The sequence below is a fragment of the Acartia tonsa genome, chromosome 1, assembly GCF_053477335.1.
Source record: "Acartia tonsa isolate MP-2025a chromosome 1, ASM5347733v1, whole genome shotgun sequence".
NCBI lineage: Eukaryota > Metazoa > Arthropoda > Copepoda > Calanoida > Acartiidae > Acartia > Acartia tonsa.
The window spans coordinates 32,729,727-32,752,890 of NC_137260.1; the positions used below are offsets into that span (position 1 = coordinate 32,729,727).

The 23,164-nt window shown below is 31.1% G+C and overlaps 1 protein-coding gene across 1 annotated transcript in view; it reads left to right on the forward strand.

The window, feature by feature from the left end:
- Positions 1 to 2,360: 2,360 nt before the first annotated feature.
- The window catches only part of LOC145327148 (uncharacterized), a 39,018-nt gene continuing 18,214 nt past the window's right edge, over positions 2,361 to 23,164 (forward strand). The window contains exons 1-15 of the mRNA XM_080170717.1: positions 2,361 to 2,455; positions 2,810 to 2,852; positions 5,205 to 5,318; positions 5,576 to 5,628; positions 7,419 to 7,511; positions 8,134 to 8,233; positions 9,024 to 9,098; positions 10,845 to 10,931; positions 11,547 to 11,582; positions 14,227 to 14,297; positions 16,970 to 17,044; positions 17,280 to 17,360; positions 19,537 to 19,627; positions 21,665 to 21,723; positions 22,577 to 22,678. Of these exons, the coding sequence (XP_080026843.1) occupies positions 2,361 to 2,455; positions 2,810 to 2,852; positions 5,205 to 5,318; positions 5,576 to 5,628; positions 7,419 to 7,511; positions 8,134 to 8,233; positions 9,024 to 9,098; positions 10,845 to 10,931; positions 11,547 to 11,582; positions 14,227 to 14,297; positions 16,970 to 17,044; positions 17,280 to 17,360; positions 19,537 to 19,627; positions 21,665 to 21,723; positions 22,577 to 22,678 (1,175 nt within the window). The remainder of the gene's footprint in view (positions 2,456 to 2,809; positions 2,853 to 5,204; positions 5,319 to 5,575; positions 5,629 to 7,418; positions 7,512 to 8,133; positions 8,234 to 9,023; positions 9,099 to 10,844; positions 10,932 to 11,546; positions 11,583 to 14,226; positions 14,298 to 16,969; positions 17,045 to 17,279; positions 17,361 to 19,536; positions 19,628 to 21,664; positions 21,724 to 22,576; positions 22,679 to 23,164) is intronic.

The window sequence follows — 23,164 nt, forward strand, 5'->3', positions numbered from 1 at the left end:
GTAAAGAAATGTTTATTGGACAACAAAAATCGAAAAAAAAGTCATCCTTCTATCTATTCTAGCAGCCAAGTTATTATTAATTGATTTTTTTACTCAAATGAAAAGTAATACCCAAGGACTATTAGACCAAAGAATCTTCATAAAAAAATTGCGTCCATTTTGAATAGCTGCCTAGAAAATTACTTGTTTACCTAAAGTAACTGACATACAGATGAACGTTTCGAATTATAAATCCATTAATTTAAATACAAGCTTCCCTGATTAACGTATATAAAACATTTGATGGTGAAATTGATATAAATTACATATATACATTCTACATACATATAAAACATATTTCGTGTCAAGAAATGATTAGCTTCTTATTTTTACTCAATTACATCTTCCCAAAGAGCTGGAATTATTATATTACATGTTTTACATTTGTTTTATAAAGGAATCTTTATATTTTATTCATACAGTTCTGTAAGCCTCACGGAAATCAACCATTTACAATTTTAAAAATCAGCTGAAAGTCTAACCTGTCTCAAATATGGCGATAGCTCTTTTGTTAAAAAAATCAAAGGATTAAAACGTCTTTGTTGCGGCTCACGCGTGGATGCCGAGCCCGAAATCAACAATGTTAAAAAAACAACAACGAAAGTTGTGTTCTAATGCATTGCAGCAATAACAGCATTTTTATTGAAACAAGCTAAAGTCATTCCCCTCCCCTTTTATGTTACTTTTATAAAGAAAAAGTTTGGGCTCTCTTGTAAGAAGAAGTCAAGTAAGTCATACATTGACGGACTCCAGCGGCACTTCAAGATATTTTTTGGATTTTTTTTATGGTTGATTTCTTATGGGAAGGATTAGGTACACTCCCTCAAAATAGTTATAATATTAACCAGGACCTATGAGATCCTGTTACTTTTATATAAATAATTTGTATGAGATTAAATATTCTGATGTAAACTCTAAATTGTCGATGGTTGGCAGCAATTTAGGGTATTGCAAGGGCAATATCCTAAGCTGGGGGTACCTGGCAGCACCTAATAAACTTTATAATCATAATTTATTAAAGGCCCTTAAGGGGCATTTATAAAAGAGGAAGGTCGACAATCGCATTTTCAATTCTAGTTTTGAGATTTTTTTTCGGGGGAGAGTTGTATTTTTTATATTTTTGTAGCGATTATTTTTGGGTGTTTAGAGGTATCTGCCTAGGGCCTATATCGGTTCAGCATTTAGCGAGATCCTTTAGTACAAACCAGCACACACACACAGTCAAACATTTGTATTATCTAAAGCTTAATCTCTCTCCCTGTTAATCAGAGAAAAAGGATTAAAAGCTTTATTTTGCATAAATGCTGAAATAAGATTTTAATTCTTAGGATGATGATACTAAAATTTTAATAAAACTAAACATATCATAAAATTATAAATATTTTCTTGTCATCTAATATTATTCAATAATATTATTTAAAATCACATTTCCCAAATAGCGTAACGGACTGACGCATGGATGGACAGACAGTGTGAACTATAGAGTAGCTTCACTTAAAAATAGAATAATCATGAAACCTTAACATGCCAATATATTAAATGTTTTTTTTTGTAGCATGAGCGCCAGACTGACCCTAGAGTTCATAAAAAAACAGCAGTCCATCTTATATAACAGCCAAAAAATAACATTTTCCCCATAGTTTTACGGACGGACATACAACGTGAATTGTAGAGGAGCTTAGGTAATGAAAAATATATTCACATTTACTGATTTTGTTAATTTTGCTTCTGGCTGAAAATAATTAGTATTAATTTTAATTTTTTTTATATCTCATGATCATTTTAAAATGTCTTCATTTTTAAGTTTTGCCTGATTAGATTTTATCCAGGGAAGAAACATTTGACACCCCCCTTTATCATGTTTCAAATGAGTTCTTCTGTGAAATTAATGTTACATGCACAGACAAACAGACATACTGAAAACAACGAGAGAATTAGAGCGAGAGAGAATATATTTGATAGCAGTAAAGTGATTTTCTGTGTAGCCTTAATAATTTATTCATTTTATTTTATTATGTTGCAAAAAGCTTTTTTTACTGAGAAATATTTTATTGATTCATTCCCAAGAGCACTCATCCAAAAAGTAAACAGCAAATAAACAAGGATGGCAACATTAATGAAAGCGAAGCTTTAAGACAGACTAACCAAAATTGTATATAAATTTGTTGCAAAATTGCTGAATTGTAGTTGAATAATGGACATGCCTAAATTTTACCATATAGTGTACCATGTTGTACAGTAATCATATCCATCTTTGTTGCATCATAAAACTTTCATAGAATTTCAGAAAATATTTGCCTGTAATCTTGATGGACATAAAAATGCGGCACCCCGGCCATAAGGTGCATAAAAAGTTGAGCATGGATGTTCGTGGTTGTAGCCTAGCTGTACCTGAAGAAAAATCTTTGTTCAGAAGGTATTTTTTTAGTAGAATAGTTTTTTTTAATCGCACCGTATTATATGCAGCTTTTTGCGGATATTAAAATTGAAAATTATAAGATTAGAATATTATTGATTTTATCATTTTTATTTTAATATTCGTGGAGTATTGTCTGTAATTCGATGATATTCATTAATTTTAAAGTTAAATTTTTTGTATTTTTATTTAATATAAATTTTAATTTAGATTTTTAATACCTGTTTTTATAATCTATACATGAATTTTTACCTTAAAAGAATGATTTTATGTGATTCCCATATTGAGTTGGCTATTTTTATAAATTACTCAAATATTTTTTTATTTTATTTTGAATGTTAAATATTATTTTAGGTCAACCTCACCTACAATTGTTCTATCTGTAGAAGAAACGGAGGTAAACAAAACTCAACAAGGATGACAACATCCATAAGTATTATTATAGAGTATCTTCTCTAATAAAAAGTTCATAGAACAAGAATAGTATATATATGTAGGTCTGTATTAACATTATCTCGCTAAACTTATCATTACGAGAGAAATAGGCATTTAATAAGAGTCTAGGGGTGAAAACAATTGATTCAAAAGAAAAATGAATAACTATTGATGATACAAAACAAAAGATGCAAAATAAAAGGTTGTTAAAAATAAGAAAAAAACTTTTACTTTTCCTGCTCTCATTCTTTTCATACATTTTTAGTAGCGAAGCTTCTCTATAACTTACCTAGTCTGTCACTCAGTCCGTCCGTAATGTTATGGGAGAAATGTGATTTTCTCGGCTTCTATAGAAGATATACACCTAAAACAGATTTCCATGTAATCTATACATTGTTTTGTCCTTCTGTATGTTTCGGACTCGGTAATGCTCCAAACGACATTTTTATGTTATGAGAACTGAACATATGTTATATTACTCAATTTGTCCGTTTATCCATTCTATGATTATTTTTATACTTCGCTACTTATGGATGTTGTCATTGTTGTTCCCCCCCCTCTCTCTCTCTCTCTCTCTCTCTCTCTCTCTCTCTCTCTCTCTCTCTCTCTCTCTCTCTCTCTCTCTCTCTCTCTCTCTCTCTCTCACTATCTTGATGAGCATAAAAAGTTGTGTTGAATGGAAACTTTTTCAATATATCACATCTTTCATTCAACTTGTGAGAAATTGTTGATTTCCATTAGCGGAGTTGGGGGCTAGAGGATGAATGCTTCTCATGTATGTATAATATCATTGGTTTCATACATGAATGGATTTAGAGACCTAATTTTAATATTTCTGTATTGATATTATAAAGTGATTTTTTGTTTTTTTCCCATTTACAAAGTCTGTTCAAAAAGACTCCGAGTCTCTTAACTTTAATAAATGGTTAAATGGATAAACAGAAATTGTTCTATTTTTAATAGCGAAGATTTTCTATAATTAGAGCCGGTGGGTCCGTCCGTCCGGAACGGTTAAATCTTTTCGTTAATTTAGACACGTTAGAATTGTTCTATCGATTTCACTTTGCATGACTTTACATGATTCCTATAAAAGTAAGGTGCGATTAGGGAAGCTTAGCAACTCTATTATTGTTATCAGAAAGTCACTACGTCCATTTTTTTTTACAACAACTTTTTATGTTACATAATTATCCCATTCATCTGATTTTTGGAATGCTGATTTCTATTACAACAAACTACAATGGTATAAGCATAGCATCTCTATAATCAAGTCCTAAAAATGTAAGTATGTCCTTAAACATTGTCCTGTATTTAAACAGTTTTTATTTTTTAAGCAGTTTTTAAAAATTTACTTACAATTTTGTTTCGACGTATACTTATAATATTATCATCTTTAAGTTCTGACAATCTACGAGTGTTAATGTTGATTTGTCCTTCCGTTTCAGAGCTTCGCTTTTATGGATGTTCTCATCTCTGTTTTTAAAGTCAGCGAACAACTCAGCATAATAATCAATTTGTGTAATTAATGGCACTATGTATGCTATGCATAATGCAAATAAAAGTAAATGGTCACTACCTCTATATGGGTAATTGACATTATTTAGATTAATCCTTCTGTCAAGCTCTTACTTTGATATTCACCAAATAAAAAGATCAACGGCTAGAATAGTTATTTATCGCTTTTCCGTGAATATTAAAATAAAAAATTATAAGATTGAAACCTCCAGTTTCTCGGGACTTACAAAAATGATATTGGTGATATTATTTTTATTTCAGTATTCACAAAAAAATTGTCTGTAATACGATGCTAAACATTATTTTTTTAGTATGGCTGAAATTCGGTTCAAATACAGCGGATATTAATAGGTTTCAAAGCCATACTAGAAATTTTATTACAGATAGACAGATACAATTAATTAGGTTCTGCCTCTTTTACATTATGAAGTATTGAAACCTTTAATGTATTAACACAGTAATTATCTAGAATCCAGAGCAGTTCACGGTAAAATGTTCCTGGAAATGTATCTACTTTGTATTATAGATACATATATGTATATGTATTTAGCCGTTTGGCTGCTAGCGTATAGTGTTCAATAAAAAAGGACGTTATAAAATAAAATGACCAATAATAAGTCAGTATACAATTTATCATAGGTTAATTACTATGTATACTGGCCTATCATTGGTAATAAGTATTGTATGACGTCATTCTTTATTGGACACTTTATGCTGTTTCTTCATAAATTTGATAGATAATCGATCCCAGGAATATTTACCGTGAACAGCACCATACCCATTATTTGTTTGTGTCCAGGATGATGGATTTCTTGATATGAGCAAATATCCTGCATCCAAGTCTGCCAGTCAGTCTCCCCATCATTCACCAGGCGCATCCAGACAAAACTCTTATGAAAATCAAAATCTCAGCAGGAAGAACAACTTTTTATTATTCAATATTTACAATTTAACTTCAATTAATACATTTTGATCTCTAACTATACGTAAAAAAAGGATTATTTTTGGATGGAAGTTTTTTCCGTTGGGGGGAAGTAAGGGGGGTGTAGTAGAACCCACTCACATATACACATCTATTTTTTGTTATTGTATATAAACCCCTCCCTTCCCTTGGATACCTTGCTTTTTTTTTTACATATTTTGATACTAAGTATTAAAAAGTTGATTTTTAGAAATAATTCTGACACCCTTTCAAGTAAAGTGACATCAAAGAGTAGTTCCAGGTTTGTATACAGGGAAATTTACCAGAGAGAGGGGACAATGGGCTGATTATTACACTAGTCTCCAAAGTTTTTATGTTTTTTGTTGACTTAACAACTTTAGGGACCTTTTACTGAATTTTGATTGGTTGTTTTATTAAATTGAGTGTCTAAACGTTTCAACCATTAACTATAGTCTACAAAAGAGGTAATTACTAATTTTGTCATCATTAGGGATGTACATCAATTTATTGGCCATTGTCTTACCACTTTATATACCTGGACATTTACAATCTTCAAATAAACCTCTTCAACTGTTTAAATTTCCCCTTTTGTTCACACAAATCTTTTTCTTCTTATTTTAACACCTAAAAAACTCTTAAAAGTTCAGGATCTCTCATACTTGCAGCCTATTACAATTGTTACGTTTTTTTTAGGAGCGAGGCTACTCTATAATTCACTTTGTCCGTCAGTCAGTCATCCAGTCCGTAACGCTATGGGGGAAATGGGATTTACTCAGCTCCTATAAAAGATAGAATGCTGAAATTTTTTGACAACATTCCTATTATTAAGGAGCACAATTAACTAAAAAACATCGATTTTAGAAAGACAAAATTAAACCTTTGTTTTATTTTCTGTATAAAAGGTCTTAAAGTTAATTAAATTTTTCTATATTAAAAGCTATTTTAATCATAATTGCTTCGAAATTTGATCTTGTTCATTAATGTCTTATCATATCTATGTTTGTAAAATATTTAGCCCAAGTATTATGCAAAGTAGATTTCAGGTAAAATATTTGGCATCCCTGTCATGTAAAGTTGAAGATCAAAGGTTAAGTTTATTAGTAGGGATCTTAAGAAACGCACATCAAACACAATACAAACAAACAGATATCAGCTTTATAAAAGTACGGTAAGATAGAAAAACCAGCAGGATAAATATTGCAAAAGTAATGAATGAATACCACCCGTTTTAATGCAAAATATCCTTTCCTTTCAGTTTAAGATGTCCTGTTCTAAAAGTAATAAATTTATGAAGGGTAGACTTATCCGTTCTTTAAAATTCTATTTGATCACGGGGTTTTCACTTGATATTAATTATTTTTCTAGTCCTGTTAAAATCTATGTATTCAGTTTTGAATGATGAAACAAAGAAAATAAATTAGCGTATAGGAGATATGGGGTTGACAACAGAAGAAAAAACTCTTTCCCCATAAAAAAAACTTCTAGATTTATGTTAACTAATAGCTTAAAAACACTTTTCAAGTGGAAGATGAATATGAGTAGATTTTATGTTGTTGTAAATGATCCCTCCTCTCCCAATGTGTTTAGGTTGGGTAATGTTTAAAAGGTCGAAGAAAGCCAAACAGAGTTAGAACAACTAAATATTAAAAAAAAAAAAATTTGGGTTGGAGGTGGTCTCAAGACAGATTCTGTTATTCTACACAGGATAATGATAATTATGTATTTGTGTGGAGCTAGTAAACTTTACACAGACTCATAAATATTATAAACCTAAAGGAAGCTCCTTTCAAACTAGATCAACTAATTTTCCCTTTTCAAACCAACTAAACAAATTTACAACCTTTCATTTTTATAACAAAGTTTTTTTCTCTTTAAAAATCTTTTACAAAGCTTATTCTTTAGATGCTATTCATTCCCTCACAATAGTTGTCTGTCTGTAAATCTATCACTCTAGTTGTCTGTCTGTACATCTCTCACTCTAGATGTCTGTCTGTACATCTCTCATTGTAGTTGAGTAACTTTCAACTAGACAAATTATTGTGTATTAAGACTAAAATTTGTTTTTATTAGGAAGAACTCGTTTACCCTGTGTATCTCTCCCAACAGAAGTCCAACAGAAACTCCAGAGCAATCTCCGCAAGATAATAAGAAAAAATTTCTCAGGTTTGACAAATATTTTATTAAGAAAATTATTATCTAACAATTACGTAAATCATAACAGGACAAAATATCATGTTTATATATATATTTGTTTGCATCCCATTATATAAAGTAGTAAGGTTTTTGTCTTAAACTAGATAACTAGTTAATTAATTGGGTTTCCTTTTTTAGGTAGCTTCACATAGGTCCCATGATGGTTTTAGGCCATCTATTTTTCAGATTTAAGTCTTGGGATGGTTTAAGCTATTTTTCTTCCACTTTGAATACAGAGCATCTAGATGCTAGGGGCGGATCTACTAGTTTGTAAAAAGTTCTTTATGTTAGGTTTAGTGAAGTTAAAATCTTAAAACATAAAGGTTAATTTGCTATGGGTTGGGATTAGATTATTTAGATTGAGAAATCAATTATTTTTTTTCACATTGCAATTAATTAATAATTCGCGATAGAAGCTTTGACTACTAAAAGACTGGCGAACCAAAAAACTACTTAATCAATTTCTGAAACATTCTAGTTAAATTCAAATTTGTTTTAGGTTAACAAAATATTTGCATCCTGCCAAAAGCTGCTTAGTTCTCTCGCCTGCATCTATTGGAAAGCATTAATGATTAATATTGTTTATTTTTAGTCCTGGTTCAGATCACGGAGGTTTTAACTTACCAAAGTCTAAAGTAAAATTTCTGCGGAAGACTTCAAGTGTGAAGCAGCTCTACAATTCTGTATTGCAGGTAAAATAATGTTTTCCTTAAATTTTTCATATGTCATATATAAATTATCCCAGCGTCTAGTGGCTCAAATAACCAAATATGAAAATTTTGATGTAATTAATTAAAAGATGATAAATGTATTTTTTTCTTTCATGAGCCTATCTCTCTTATTTCTTTAATGAAGATTTATCAGTGGTTGTCATTCGCTTTTGAATAATAGCTCTAAATTTAAACTGGTATAAAACCAATCTACATTTTGATGTACTAAATTAAAAAAAACGTTTTTAAATAGTTACTATCGATGGCATGTTAACTAATCTAAAGATTTATATTAAAACAATAAAATATATCGTGAACCATTATGAAGAAATAAAAGTTATATAAAAGGCTAGATGAACATGATATTATTATAACATCAAATATACTTTTCTCATGTAAAACGCTAATCTCTTGAAAGCCGATTTATAAGAAAATAAAATTTCTTTGTAAAGCGGTATCATCTTTATTTAATACTATTTGCTTTACTCGTAGTTTCTTGGAAAAATACATAACTTTCTTAATAATAGTGATTTTTATTTTATATGTCAAATGTTATCTAAAAGTCAAACTGCTTTGCAAATTACTTTTATTTTTGAGGTGCTAACGTAATATATACGTTCAGCCGTTTGGCTGCTTGCAGCCTTTAATCATATTTATTGAGTTAACAGAAACATTTTACCATGAACTGGACCAGATCCATAAAATTTGATTCTAAGAAAAAGTCTCTCTTGAATATATTTTTATAAAATAATCTATTTTTGTTTTTATTTAGGCTTTGCGAACCATATCTCGATCTAAGACAGATTTGATGCCAGAACTTACAAAAACTTTCTTTGAAAATATTCTCAGGGACTCATACACACTATATATTAGTAACTAGTGACTTAGTCCCTAGGCTCCATACACACTATATATTAGTAACTAGTGACTTAGTCCCTAGGCTTCATACACACTATATATTAGTAACTATTACTAGTGGCTTAGTCCCTAGGCTCCATACACACTATATATTAGTAACTAGTGGCTTAGTCCCTAGGCTCCATACACACTATATATTAGTAACTAGTGGCTTAGTCTCTAGTAGGCTCCATACACACTATATATTAGTAACTAGTAGCTTAGTCCCTAGGCTCCATACACACTATATATTAGTAACTAGTGGCTTAGTCCCTAGGCTCCATACACACTATATATTAGTAACTAGTGGCTTAGTCCCTAGGCTCCATACACACTATATATTAGTAACTAGTGGCTTAGTCCCTAGGCTTCATACACACTATATATTAGTAACTATTACTAGTGGCTTAGTCCCTAGGCTCCATACACACTATATATTAGTAACTAGTGGCTTAGTCTCTAGTAGGCTCCATACACACTATATATTAGTAACTAGTGACTTAGTCCCTAGGCTTCATACACACTATATATTAGTAACTATTACTAGTGGCTTAGTCCCTAGGCTCCATACACACTATATATTAGTAACTAGTGGCTTAGTCTCTAGGCTCCATACACACAATATATTAGTAACTAGTGGCTTAGTCCCTAGGCTTCATACACACTATATATTAGTAACTATTACTAGTGGCTTAGTCCCTAGGCTCCATACACACTATATATTAGTAACTAGTGGCTTAGTCCCTAGGCTCCATACACACTATATATTAGTAACTAGTGGCTTAGTCCCTAGGCTTCATACACACTATATATTAGTAACTATTACTAGTGGCTTAGTCCCTAGGCTCCATACACACTATATATTAGTAACTAGTGGCTTAGTCAGGGACTCATACACACTATATATTAGTAACTATTGGCTTAGTCAGGGACTCATAAACACTATATATTAGTAACTATTGGCTTAGTCAGGGACTCATACACACTATATATTAGTAACTATTGGCTTAGTCAGGGACTCATACACACTATATATTAGTAACTAGTGGCTTAGTCAGGGACTCATACACACTATATATTAGTAACTAGTGGCTTAGTCAGGGACTCATACACACTATATATTAGTAACTAGTGGCTTAGCCAGGGACTCATACACAATATATATTAGTAACTAGTGGCTTAGTCAGGGACTCATACACACTATATATTAGTAACTAGTGGCTTAGTCCCTAGGCTCCATACACACTATATAATAGTAACTAGTGGCTTAGTCAGGGACTCATACACACTATATATTAGTAACTAGTGGCTTAGTCCCTAGGCTCCAAGCGGATACTGGGGAGTTTTTGTTATTCAGGGAATATAATATATATTATATATATTGAAGCAGCTTATAGTGCCTAAAAAAAATGACGCCATACAATACAAATAACCAATGATAGGCCAGTATATATTGTAATTGACCAATGGTAAAATAAATACTGGCCTATCATTGGTTATTTGATTGTATGGCGTCATTTTTTTAGGCACTATAAGCTGCTTCAATATAAAAATATAATATTAGTGATTCTCTCTATCTCTTTAACAAAACTCAAAATTATATTCTTTATTTGATGGGAATCTTATAGTTACATATTATAAAAAGCGAAGCTTTTTTAGAGATGTTAGCAGTTAAATCAGTATGTATGATGTAACTAGAGAGTCAGAGGGAGATCACGGCCTTCAAGTGACGAAAGTGTCGGTCAATGACAGAGCTGAGCATGGCAGACATTTCTGTTCGGAGGTTAGTGAGATTAGTTGTTTATTGCATCGTACTATAGACAGCTTTCCGTGGAAATTAATATGAAAAATTACAAGATTAAAACTAGTGCTTGGGTTTTCAAAACTGATATTAATCTTATAATTTTTTTTATTTCAATATTAGTAGAAAACTGTCTGTAATACGATGCTATACATATTTTTTAGTATGGCTTAGAACTGGTTCTAATCCAGCGGATAATGATCGGTTACGAAGCCATACTGGAAAAATTATTACTTTCCAATAAAGATATCAACTGCAAGATATTTGCAATTCTCTAATGTCAGCGATTAATAATAAATACAGCTATGAATGTTTTGGTGGTTATTAGCAGGGTCCGGCAGAAACGCGTCAGCCGCAACTAAGCCCTAAATTAATTTGGATGCCTTATTTTTTTTATAAAAGGTGGATTGTCCTATTTGGGTCAGGTTTAGACTTCCAAATGATTTTTTAATTGTGAAAGAATGTTTTTCCTGAGGCTTACAGGCAGCAAATGCGCAACTAGGTCCTTAGTAATTAGATTTTCATATTCCCCTTCTTATCTTCTTATAAGCCGTTTAAATATAATTATTTTGAATATTTAAATTAAGTTTTATTTAGGTTCATGCCGTAGATGTCACTGTTAAATCCAAAAAGGTATGAAACATTTTTTTATACTCTAAAATTCAAAAGAGAAAAATATTTTAAAGCTAAAGAAAAAGTTAGAATTAAAATATACATACAAGAAAGAAAAAGTGAATATACTGAACTAAACATTTTTCTTCATATTGTGTAAATTATTTATTGATTATGAACCTTTTTATTTAGAGTATGTTTTAATAATTCATTTTATCCATTTGTAAGTAAAAAGTGGCTCCGCCCCAAGCCTGGTGTATTTGTCCAAATAAGGGGTGGGGGTAAACACCCACATTAAATATTTTTTTTAATAAAAGGGATGGGGGATGGTGTGGTTTTAAGGTATTTTTCTTGGTATGACCAAGAAGACTTTCCGGAGGTTACATTCAAATTACTTAACGAGCACAGGAACCTCACCCCCTTATTTAGAAATGAATTTAAAATAAGGAGTGATGTATATTGTATTTTTTTGTTCTACCTTGGAATTTGTTAGATTATTTTTGTAGGGTAAAAATGTCTACTTAGCTGATACTAAAATTAGACAGCTCATTTTTTTTTGAATATTCTGCTTGCCAATTGGCATTTTCTTTTTTTTAACACATAGTGGTTTTTACTCATGGTGAATAGCTGTGCACGCCACTGAAAGAAATGGTTTTGTGCTTTATGCTTCCTTTGGATTAGTATGTAAGGCTAGTTCGCCAAGGAAATATAGCTACTCTAGTAGGAGAAATAGAGTAACTATATTTCTTGATGTGTCATAAGGTGCGATAGAAGCCCGAGTAAAGGGGATAATTGGGTGTGATCTACTTTAGATTTTACAGATTCTGCCCAAATGTATTCTTTAACCTAATAAAAATATCCAAAAACTTTTGGCTCACAGAACATAAACTAAAACACGGAAAAGCAATAGATTTCCTAATTTGATTAAGTTGAGGATAAAATGAGAAAATCTGTTATGTACACAAAACAGAACATAAATCCTTTTTTTGATACAACTTTCCCATACAGGAATAACTTACTTTTACATGTGAAATGCACCCATTATGAAACTTTAATTTATACATAAAAATAGATATTCCATCTAAATAAATTTGTGCTCCCTAAATTATACTGCTATGCAATTTTTTTATGCGGGGGGGGGGATACTTTGCAAGAATTTTATAATGTTTTTATTGTTCAGAAATATAAGAATAATAAATCCTATATAGGTCTATCTACTAAAGTGTTTTACTCTGAATTGTGTAAAAATCGATTTATTATTACTTGGATGTTGCACCAGATTTTCATTACTATGATAAAGTGATGCTCACAAATGGCTGAAATGATGATACCCCATCTTCCCCTTTACCCTATTCCATCCACTTCTTATGAATAAAAAAACTGAGCAATAAATGAGGTCTATATTAGCAAGCTGAGCTGGATATTGGAGTTAAATGAATCTAAATGTATTTTGCTTATTAAGATCTGAAATTTGTTAAAAGCATTCTAAGATTTATAAATTAAAGTATACCAAGAGATCTAGGAAGCTAAAAGTGGACTAAAAAGTAATCAATTTCTTATGAGATTGGTATAAGTCACATACTTGATTTCCCTTTTTTAGTAGCGAAGGTACTCTATTATTAGAAATAGTGACTTTCTAGTACAAATTATAGAGTTGCTACGCCTTCTAATTAGTACCTAACTATTAAAGGAATCATTATTCAAAGTTTTAAATCCAACGGATTCTTTTAACATGCCAAAATTAACAACAAGAGCTATTTATTACATTTGGACGTTTCCTAAAAGCTTTTAGAAATGGAAACATAAAAGTTTTTATGGTGAATTTATAAGTTTGATGTATGATTTTATTTTCTTATTCCTTTATCTCTCCTTTTATCTCTTCCTCTTGAAACATTTCTCTTAAAATTCCATTTAAAGTTGATATAGTTTGTACAGACTCAGCATCCTCAGCCGCGCACAGCTTACAACAGCCAATAAATAAGCTGCACAGCTTAAGAGAAGAACAAGTATTAGCTGCAGCCGCGCGGCTTAGTGAAAGAAAATAGTATAATCAAAGCCGCAGTTACGACCTGCGTAAGCTACCTTTTGCCGCTCAACTTTTTGAAAACACCATCCGCAGCTAAATGCTCTTTGGCTGTTACAAAGACCTGCGACTCAGAGGAAGAATAAGCAACTAGAAGCCGCAGCTGCTAAATTGGCCAAAGCCCCTTTGGACGTAGCTACACAACGCTACACAACAGCAAACCTCATTCACAGCGAATCTAACCTACTCTTAATATAAGCCCCCCTAAACCTCAGCCGAAATATTTGTTCCAGTTGCAGATCCCTAAGATTGCACATAAAATGAGTTTACATTTTTTGAAAAATACCATTACATTTTAGTTGATTCAGCTCATAAATAGTTTTCAGAAAATATCTTTTTTTCCTGAAAAAAAGTGATTATACAAAGCGCAGTGACTACATATTTCTATGGCATTTGAATGATTTTAGAACATGACTCGGCAGCCGTGTATAAGCTGCCAATATTTTACTGTTTTTACTGATTAAAAAAATTATTTGAATACCGAAGAGATTGTCATATTACTTTGTTGCTTTTAGTTGGCTTTCTCGCGACTGCCGCGGAAATTATGGTTTTCATTTAGAAAATACATATTTATTATTTAAGGAGGATGGTAAAGATAACGAGAAAGTTTTCAGTTTAATTATCAAGTCACTCACACAATCAGAGGATATCAGGTAAACATTCTCCAGTATGGCTTTGAAACCGATTAATATTTGCTGAATTAGAACCGGTTCTCAGCCATACTTAAAAATCATGTAGAACATCGCATTACTGATAAACCTTACCCCTCCCCTTTTTTAAAAATAAATTGAAAATATGGGGTAAAGGGGAGTATCATTTTCTTATGCCTAGCCCCTGCGGGAGCCCTAACCCTGCATGGCTCATACCTACAGAGCCTCAACTATGCGGGGCTTCCCAGTACCCATTATTACCTAACCTAACACTTAATGACCTACAGTAATAATTCATTTCAAAATAAGGAATATGTTATTATATGTTGTTATTAATATCTACTAATATTCTTAAAATATAATTGTTTTCTTTTACTTCATAAAATTCAATTTAGAATCTTTTGTTGAGATCAATCAGAAATGAAAAATATTTTGTATTAAAAATTCTTTTGAAAGATATTTGAAAGAACCCTTTATTTACTAGTGAAGCAATAGAATCGACGTTCCCCCTTTGCTATTACTTTCATAAACTTGTATCTATAAGGATTCCCCCATCCCCATTCCTCTTACTGGATGAACGAAATTGCCAATAAAAGAGTTCCATGTTAGCTACCTAAATCGACGACAATTTATCCCTCATCATAATATCCACGTATATTCTACATAATATCCACGTATATTCTACATAATATCCACGTAAATATATTCTACATAATATCCACGTATATTCTACATAAATTGTCGTTCTCTAGTGTACTCGTTTATTACCATACTTTGAGGGTTAATGATGAGTGGGGGGTTAGGATTGTTTTATTGGCAGAATAAGGAATTATTTGAATAATATTTGATTTATTCCCCTTGGGAAAACAAAGATATTTATCAACAATTATTGCACAATACTATTTATTTTCCACTTTAAAAAAGAAACAAACAATATCATGCAAAATATTTTTTTATTTTTATCAAATATTAGCAAAAATATTATTTTATTTTCAATTGTAATATTTTATTTAAAAATCGTTAGTTTTTTAATCTTTTTTGTATAAACATGAGATTGTCCAAGAGTTTTGTTACCCTAACTCTGCCTGCTCGTATGTATGCATCCGCTGTTTTCAAATTAACGTAGAACTTAAGTTATTTTTATTTGAAGTAAGCGGCACTTTTTGGTACAAAATATTTTTTACACCTGCCTAAGCAACATACAAACTTATTTTCTGTATTTCTTTTCTAAGGGCTATATATATTGGGAGGGTGTCGTTACACTCCCCCAAAATAGTCATAAACCTTCCCAGGATCTATGACATGCTACATTGTAAAGGCGTACCATGTCGGTTCGGTGGTTAGCGATTTCCCTCGGTACAAACACATCCTGTTACTTTTATTTAAAGAAAGTAGTTGAAGCGGGCTGTTTACAAAAACAATGTTTTTAATAAAATTATCAAATTTTTTATATTTATCATAGAGAATGTTAATCTAAAATACTTGCGGTCATAAACATTTCATTTCATGTTTACTGTTCAATATTTTCATTTACAACAATTTAGTTGGTTTTTTTCAATTATACTGCAAAAAAAATGTTTTTCAGTTATGAAAATAATGTTTTTCTTTTGATACAAAGTACCACGATGTCTGTTCATCTCTCTGTCTGAAGCCTAAGTTCTAGATAATCACGGAACCGATTTCTAATTTAATAAAAGTATAATTGGACTAATTGTCTAATTATAAGATAAAAATATCCAATTAGTTTTACCTGGTAATTGATTATCAGTAGCTAAACAAAAATGGAAATTTAATAAGTTTATTTGTCAACAACATTAATAAACAAAAATATTTTAAAGAAATTAAGAATTATTATTTCTTGTATTCATTCGAATCCGGCGGATAGTAACCGGTTCTCATCCATACGAAAAAACTATGTCTAGCATCGTAGTATATATACAGCTTTCTACGAATATAAAAACTGGTTTTAATCTTAAAATTGTACATTTTATATCAGCAGGAAGCTGTTTATAATACGATGCGAGAAATAACTATTATCGCAACGAATTGTAGTAACTTGAAAAATTATAAGGTTGATTTCTTCTTAAACAGAACTAATATAAATAGTATGATTTTTTCTCGTATTCATTCGAATCCGGTGGATAGGAACTGGTTCTCATCCATACGAAAAAACTATGTCTAGCATCGTATTATATCCAGTTTTCTACGGATATAAAAATGTACAATCATAAGATTAAAACCAGTTTTTTTCAGCCCGTGCCTTCGGCACCTCGGAGCTAAAAAAACTGGATTTAATCTTATAATTGAACATTCTATATCCGCGGAAAGCTGTTTATAATACGATGCGAGAAATAACTATTATTTTTTTATTCGTATAAAATTGTCTATATTACGAAACGCTTTATCATATTATTTTTTCAGTATAGCTAAGAACCATAATACAGAGGATATCAATCGGTTTTAAAGCCATACTGTAATAAAACTTAATTAATTAATGAAGATCTGGTCTAGTTGCCCCTAGAGAATTAGGAAATAATTCCCAGCTTAACAACTTTTACAATTTACCAGGCTGGGAGGGGGGGGGGGGGGGGAGTGAGAACAGAAATAACATCCTGTATACGCAGCAGAATGACACATTGCTGAGTGGTAAAATGTAATTGAAATTAATTTCCTAGGAATTTTCTGCAGCCAAATCATATTTTTGAGAAAGAAGTTCAGATGTACAGCGGAGTATTTTCTGACATGGCCAGGTAATAAAATCATTAACTGGAATTAATCAAAGAGGGGGGGTAATGGGCTGTTTATTTCACTAGTCCCAAAAGTTTTATAATAACATTTTCTTACTCGTTGGTAATTTTTCCTTGAAGTGTTGTTTGTTCAAACGTTTCAACCACAAATTTTTATCTATAGAAGGGGTGATTTTGAAAATCATCATTATGGATGTACATAAATTTATGAAGCAAAAAATGATAAATTCCATTTTAGTTATGTGCGTTCCAAAACCAATGTGCCAAGTTCTTGTCTTGACAGTCAAGTTGTTGATATTCCTCACTGCTATTTCACAAGGTAATAAATTATTAGATATTAGCTGCTGCGCCCCTAGTATACAGGTGATCTGAATTCGAAGGGGCGGGGAAGGGCAAACAAATAGCCTAAATACAGCCTAACATTTCAATGTAAAATCTTATTAGCTTAGAATCATACCGGCACCTTTAAGAATCTTTTCTGTAAAGGAGAAACATATCGGTTCAACAGTTTGCGAGATCCTTCGCTTCAGACAAAAAAAGCTTTCTACTTTACATAATAGGATCATAGTTCATAGAAAATCTTTTTTATCACTGGGTACAAAGTTTAAATATCATAATAATCGGTATATAAAAAATTACTTGGATGTTTCACCAGATTTTCATATACTATAATAAATAATACTCCCAGCTGGCTAAAATAACGATACACCCTTAAGCATATCCCCTCCTCTCCTACTCTATGAACTGACCAACAAATGAGGTCCATGTTAGTTAGCTAAAATGACGACAAATTTTCCCTTGTTAATATATCCATAATTTTAATACTTTGTTATTTTATGAGATGTACAAAAATGTTCAAATTATTGATATTAGATTCAACTGATTAAGCTGGATTAAAACCAGACAAGATTGCTATATTTCAACCGAAGCTCCTTAAAGTGCCTATAAAAAATGACGTAATATTAGTGTCTCATTACGGAATGACTTCGAGATCTTATACATCCAGTCAAACCGCTAGAGAGGCGATTGCCCACTACACGCTACCCGATGAGGAAGAAAAACCAGAAGGTTCACAAATCTTTGTATTTCAAATGATGAAACCAATATTCTAAAAAATATAAAATAAATCAGACAATAATGCGAAAATTGGACCAAACAACAAAATTGATCATGATTTAAATTAACAAGACATTATAAATAAGCGTATAATATTGTTACTATCAGGTTAAATAGGCATATTAGTTTTATCAATTAATGAAAGAAAACACATTGCTTTTCAGTTAATGAAAGGAATTAAATGCAATTTAGGCCTTATACTCAGCACTCACGTAAAAATCATTACCTGGATCACGTCTCATGCAAGCCGGGCAGGCTTACAGTGGGGTCTCAATGGACTGTTTTACTATGAAGTCATTTATTATAGGCACTATAAAGAGCTTCATTTCAACCCTGATAATGGAATTATAAATTAATCCGAGGAATAAAATCTCGGTCAAAAATATCTTTGCTTTTTTATTGTTATATTTCTGTTAAATGGCATATAAAAAACAATGACAACCAAATTAGCTGGTTTAGAACCTTATGAAAGGTTAATATAGACATTATAATAAGATAATTATAAATTAGTTAACTAGATAGGTATTACACAGAAATGAAGCAGACAAAATTTTAATACCATTAACAAAATTAGAATTTACGTAAGTATGTAAATATGAACAAATTTAGAGAGCAAACATGTACAAAATGTAGTTTAATATACGGAGAGTAAAATTCCTAGGTTTTTGTATCATAAATTTTATATTTAGCTTTTAAGCTGGGTTTATCTAACAATTAAATATTAAACAAAATGGTAAATATGACTGATTATTTGATATTTCACCAGGGATAAAGGGATAATAAATAAGAAAATTCACAATTTTGGTTGTCTTGGACTTATTATTTTAGTTGAGTTCATATTTACAGTGTGGGTGTCCTTAGACAGAGACTCTACTGTGATAATTCTCTAATAAACTATATTAATTCACCAAACTTTTTTTTATCCATAATCCAATGTAGATTTTTTAATATTTTTAATCTTAGATGGACAGGAGAATCAAGTCAGAAGGATGATATGATAATAATATTATTATAGATGGACAGGAGAATCAAGTCAGAAGGATGATATGATAATAATATTATTATAGATGGACAGGAGAATCAAGTCAGAAGGATGATATGATAATAATATTATTATAGATGGACAGGAGAATCAAGTCAGAAGGATGATATGATAATAATATTATTATAGATTGACAGGAGAATCAAGTCAGAAGGATGATATGATAATAATATTATTATAGATGGACAGGAGAATCAAGTCAGAAGGATGATATGATAATAATATTATTATAGATGGACAGGAGAATCAAGTCAGAAGGATGATATGATAATAATATTATTATAGATGGACAGGAGAATCAAGTCAGAAGGATGATATGATAATAATATTATTATAGATGGACAGGAGAATCAAGTCAGAAGGATGATATGATAATAATGGAAAACCTTATACCCAAAGGATTTGTCTCATTAGATGGACAAAATCAGGTAATAATATTCAATATTAAAAAAGATATCTTTATGATGATTCAATAAATATATAAAATGTAAGTAAGTTTTGGGAAGCAGCTTATAGTGTCTAACAGAATAAGGGACAAATGTTTCAACATTTGGCTGAACTATTCCCTTATAATATGATTTAAATCAGGATAATTCGGCCAAGCGTTGAAACATTTGTCCAATTTTTTTTGGAGACACTATTAACTGCTTTAATTTTGATCACCCTATTTAATTTGAACTCTTGAACCCTTGAACAATTTTTAAGTATTTTATATCTAAATAAAAAAATCCCACCCAGGTTTGGTTTACAGACTAAACTGTCAAAACAAAAGTTTCAATTTCTTTAAACATTGAAAAAATAAATCTTGAAGTTTTGATCTCTCTGGGGAGCTCAGACCAACACTTTTATTTCTTTCCACAGTTACTCTGCAAATATTTGTCATGGACACAGGTTTCCAGTAGTGCTTCGAAACTGATTAATATTCGCTGGATTAGAACCGGTTATGAGTCATACCGAAAAATCGTATTATAGGCAATTTTTTTTACGAATAAGAAGACCAAAATACATAACTTTTGCACCACTTTTGACGACATATACTCCATCTCTTTTTTAGGGGTTTTCTTTCCCACTTCTCCTTTCATCTTCCTCATTATATGACGTCACAGAAATTAAAAGTGACACATAAGTTATGTATTTTGGTCTTCGTCATTAAATAAAAAAAACAGAATATTATTACCAGTCTTGTAAGCCCGGGCCTTAGGCCTCTCGGGGATAACAAAACTGCAATTAATCCTAAAAATTTTCATTTTACTATCCGCGGAAAGCTGTCTATAATACGATAAGCTAAATAACTATTTTTTAATATTGACGTCATACATTCTAATATATTGTGCTGTACGGTTATTAGCTAATTTATATACTGAGGTGATTTATTGCTCACAATCCTTATCTAAAAGATTCGTTGTTTGTCTGTCTGCAATGAAGGACCTTACTAACCACTTAACCGATACGATTCTACTTTACAATGTAGCTTCTCATAGGCCCAGGGAAGATTTATAACAGGGGATCACCTCAGCTATTGATCAATACGTTCCTCCATGTTTAGGGGAGGGGATTTTGTAAAGTCATAAAGAATGCGTTATATGTATTAGCCAGCTGGGGGGAAACAATTTTTAAGGGTTTTCTATATCCATTTGTATATTGTAAACTATTTTGAAAATAAATAATTAATAAGTTTATAAATATTGTTTGATATTTGAAGTTTTTATAATATGGGAATAGTTATTTATCGCATGGTATTATAGATAGCATTCCGCGGATACAAAATGAGAAATCATAAGATTACAACCAGTTCTGTTAACCTGGTTTTAGTTGTATGATTATACGTGAGTTTTCAGTATGGCATAGAACCGGTTCTTATCCAGCGGATATTAACCAGTTTGGAAGCAACTCTAGAAATATTCATAGCGCATCACTTTTATCTAATTTCATATTCAAGTTATAAAGAAATAGAAAACTGAATATCAAATACATGAACAAGGATAAAAACATTTATAAAAATAAAAGCTTGAAAATTAGAAACAAATTAAAGAAGAACTTTTATTGTTTTTTGTTTTTGGGGTGGAGAAGGAATTAAAGTATCGAAATCATAGGGTTAATTTAACAGTTGGGCGTTGGGCAAATAAAGACCTACAACTTCCCTCTTAAAAAGTAATTTTTTTTAATGTACATGATAAATTTGGAGAAAAAATGCAGTTGTGATGGAACTAAAATCATCTACTAGATTAGAACCGGTTCTGTGCTACACTCAAAAAACATGTATTGTGTCTTATTATAGACAATTTTCTACGAATAATAAAATACAATCATAATATTAATACAAATTTCGTTAACCCTGGCCTTCGGCCCCTCGGGGCTCAAAAAACTGGAATTAATGTTAAAATATTTAGTATTACTATCCGCGAAAAACTGTCTATATTAGGATGCGATAAATAATTATTACAATTTTAAAAAAATGTATTAAGATGAGTTTGATTCATGCTGAGCTTACAGTTAGAGAAATAGCCAAGTTTCATGCTATCAGGTCAGATCATTTTTTTCTTTCAGACATGTTAACGAATAAGACAATGGCCGATAAATTGATGAACATCCCCAATGTTAATACACAAATTACCCCTTCTGTACAAATATACAATTAGTGGTTGAAAGGTTTGGACACGCAACTCAAACCAACCATTCAAAATTCACTAAAAGCCCCCAAAGTTGTTAAGCATACGAATAAGAAAACATTATTGTAAAACTTTTGGGACTAGTGTAAAAAACAGCCCATAGTCCCCTCTTTCTCTGATTTTCATTACTCAATACCAGGTTTGAGCAGCTGCGTGTAAGCTTCAGTTAAATTTTCATATTCTAACTTTAAAATTCAGCTAAATGTCTAAACCTTTCCCTTAACAAGCAATCAATCTTTTCCGAGTTTGTTTTGCACACAAGCTGTTTTAATTAAATTTTAGTCTCAATCGAAGCTGCCGAGCCTTGCTCAAAACATCTTTTTGGCCTTATTTTCGTAGACGTTCTTAAAGCTAAATTATTTTGCTGTGGGTTGCTCTCTGTCCCAATAAATGTATAAGTATAGATGTAATATCCAGACAACTAACTGTTAACCCTTTTTATCTGCTAGCAGATTTTTTCTATTCTTTTTTAGGGACTTGGATCTGTTTATATTTCCGACGCTATTAGCTGATTTCAAAATGGGACAGGGTCTCCGCCCTGTTGGCAGATTTACATATAGCTCATAACACATCTATTCTTCTACTTTAATTTTGCCCCAAACAAACTCATTCATTTTCTAATTGAGAGCTGTGGGAAACTTTTTTCTACTATCTTAAACATATTTGCATGCCTAGTTAGAATGATTTAAAATTTTATCTTTTCTTCAGTTATTGTATGGGAGAGATGAAGCCAAGAACTTTGATAGATAAATATACAACTCTTAAATTAGATTCTCTATACAGACAGGATACAAGAGAATTTACAAATAGGTAATAAAATTAGATTCTATATACAGATAGGATACAAGAGAATTTACAAATAGGTAATAAAATTAGATTCTATATACAGACAGGATACAAGAGAATTTACAAATAGGTAATAAAATTAGATTCTATATACAGATAGGATACAAGAGAATTTACAAATAGGTAATAAAATTAGATTCTATATACAGACAGGATACAAGAGAATTTACAAATAGGTAATAAAATTAGATTCTATATACAGATAGGATACAAGAGAATTTACAAATAGGTAATAAAATTAGATTCTATATACAGACAGGATACAAGAGAATTTACAAATAGGTAATAAAATTAGATTCTATATACAGACAGGATACAAGAGAATTTACAAATAGGTAATAAAATTAGATTCTATATACAGATAGGATACAAGAGAATTTACAAATAGGTAATAAAATTAGATTCTATATACAGACAGGATACAAGAGAATTTACAAATAGGTAATAAAA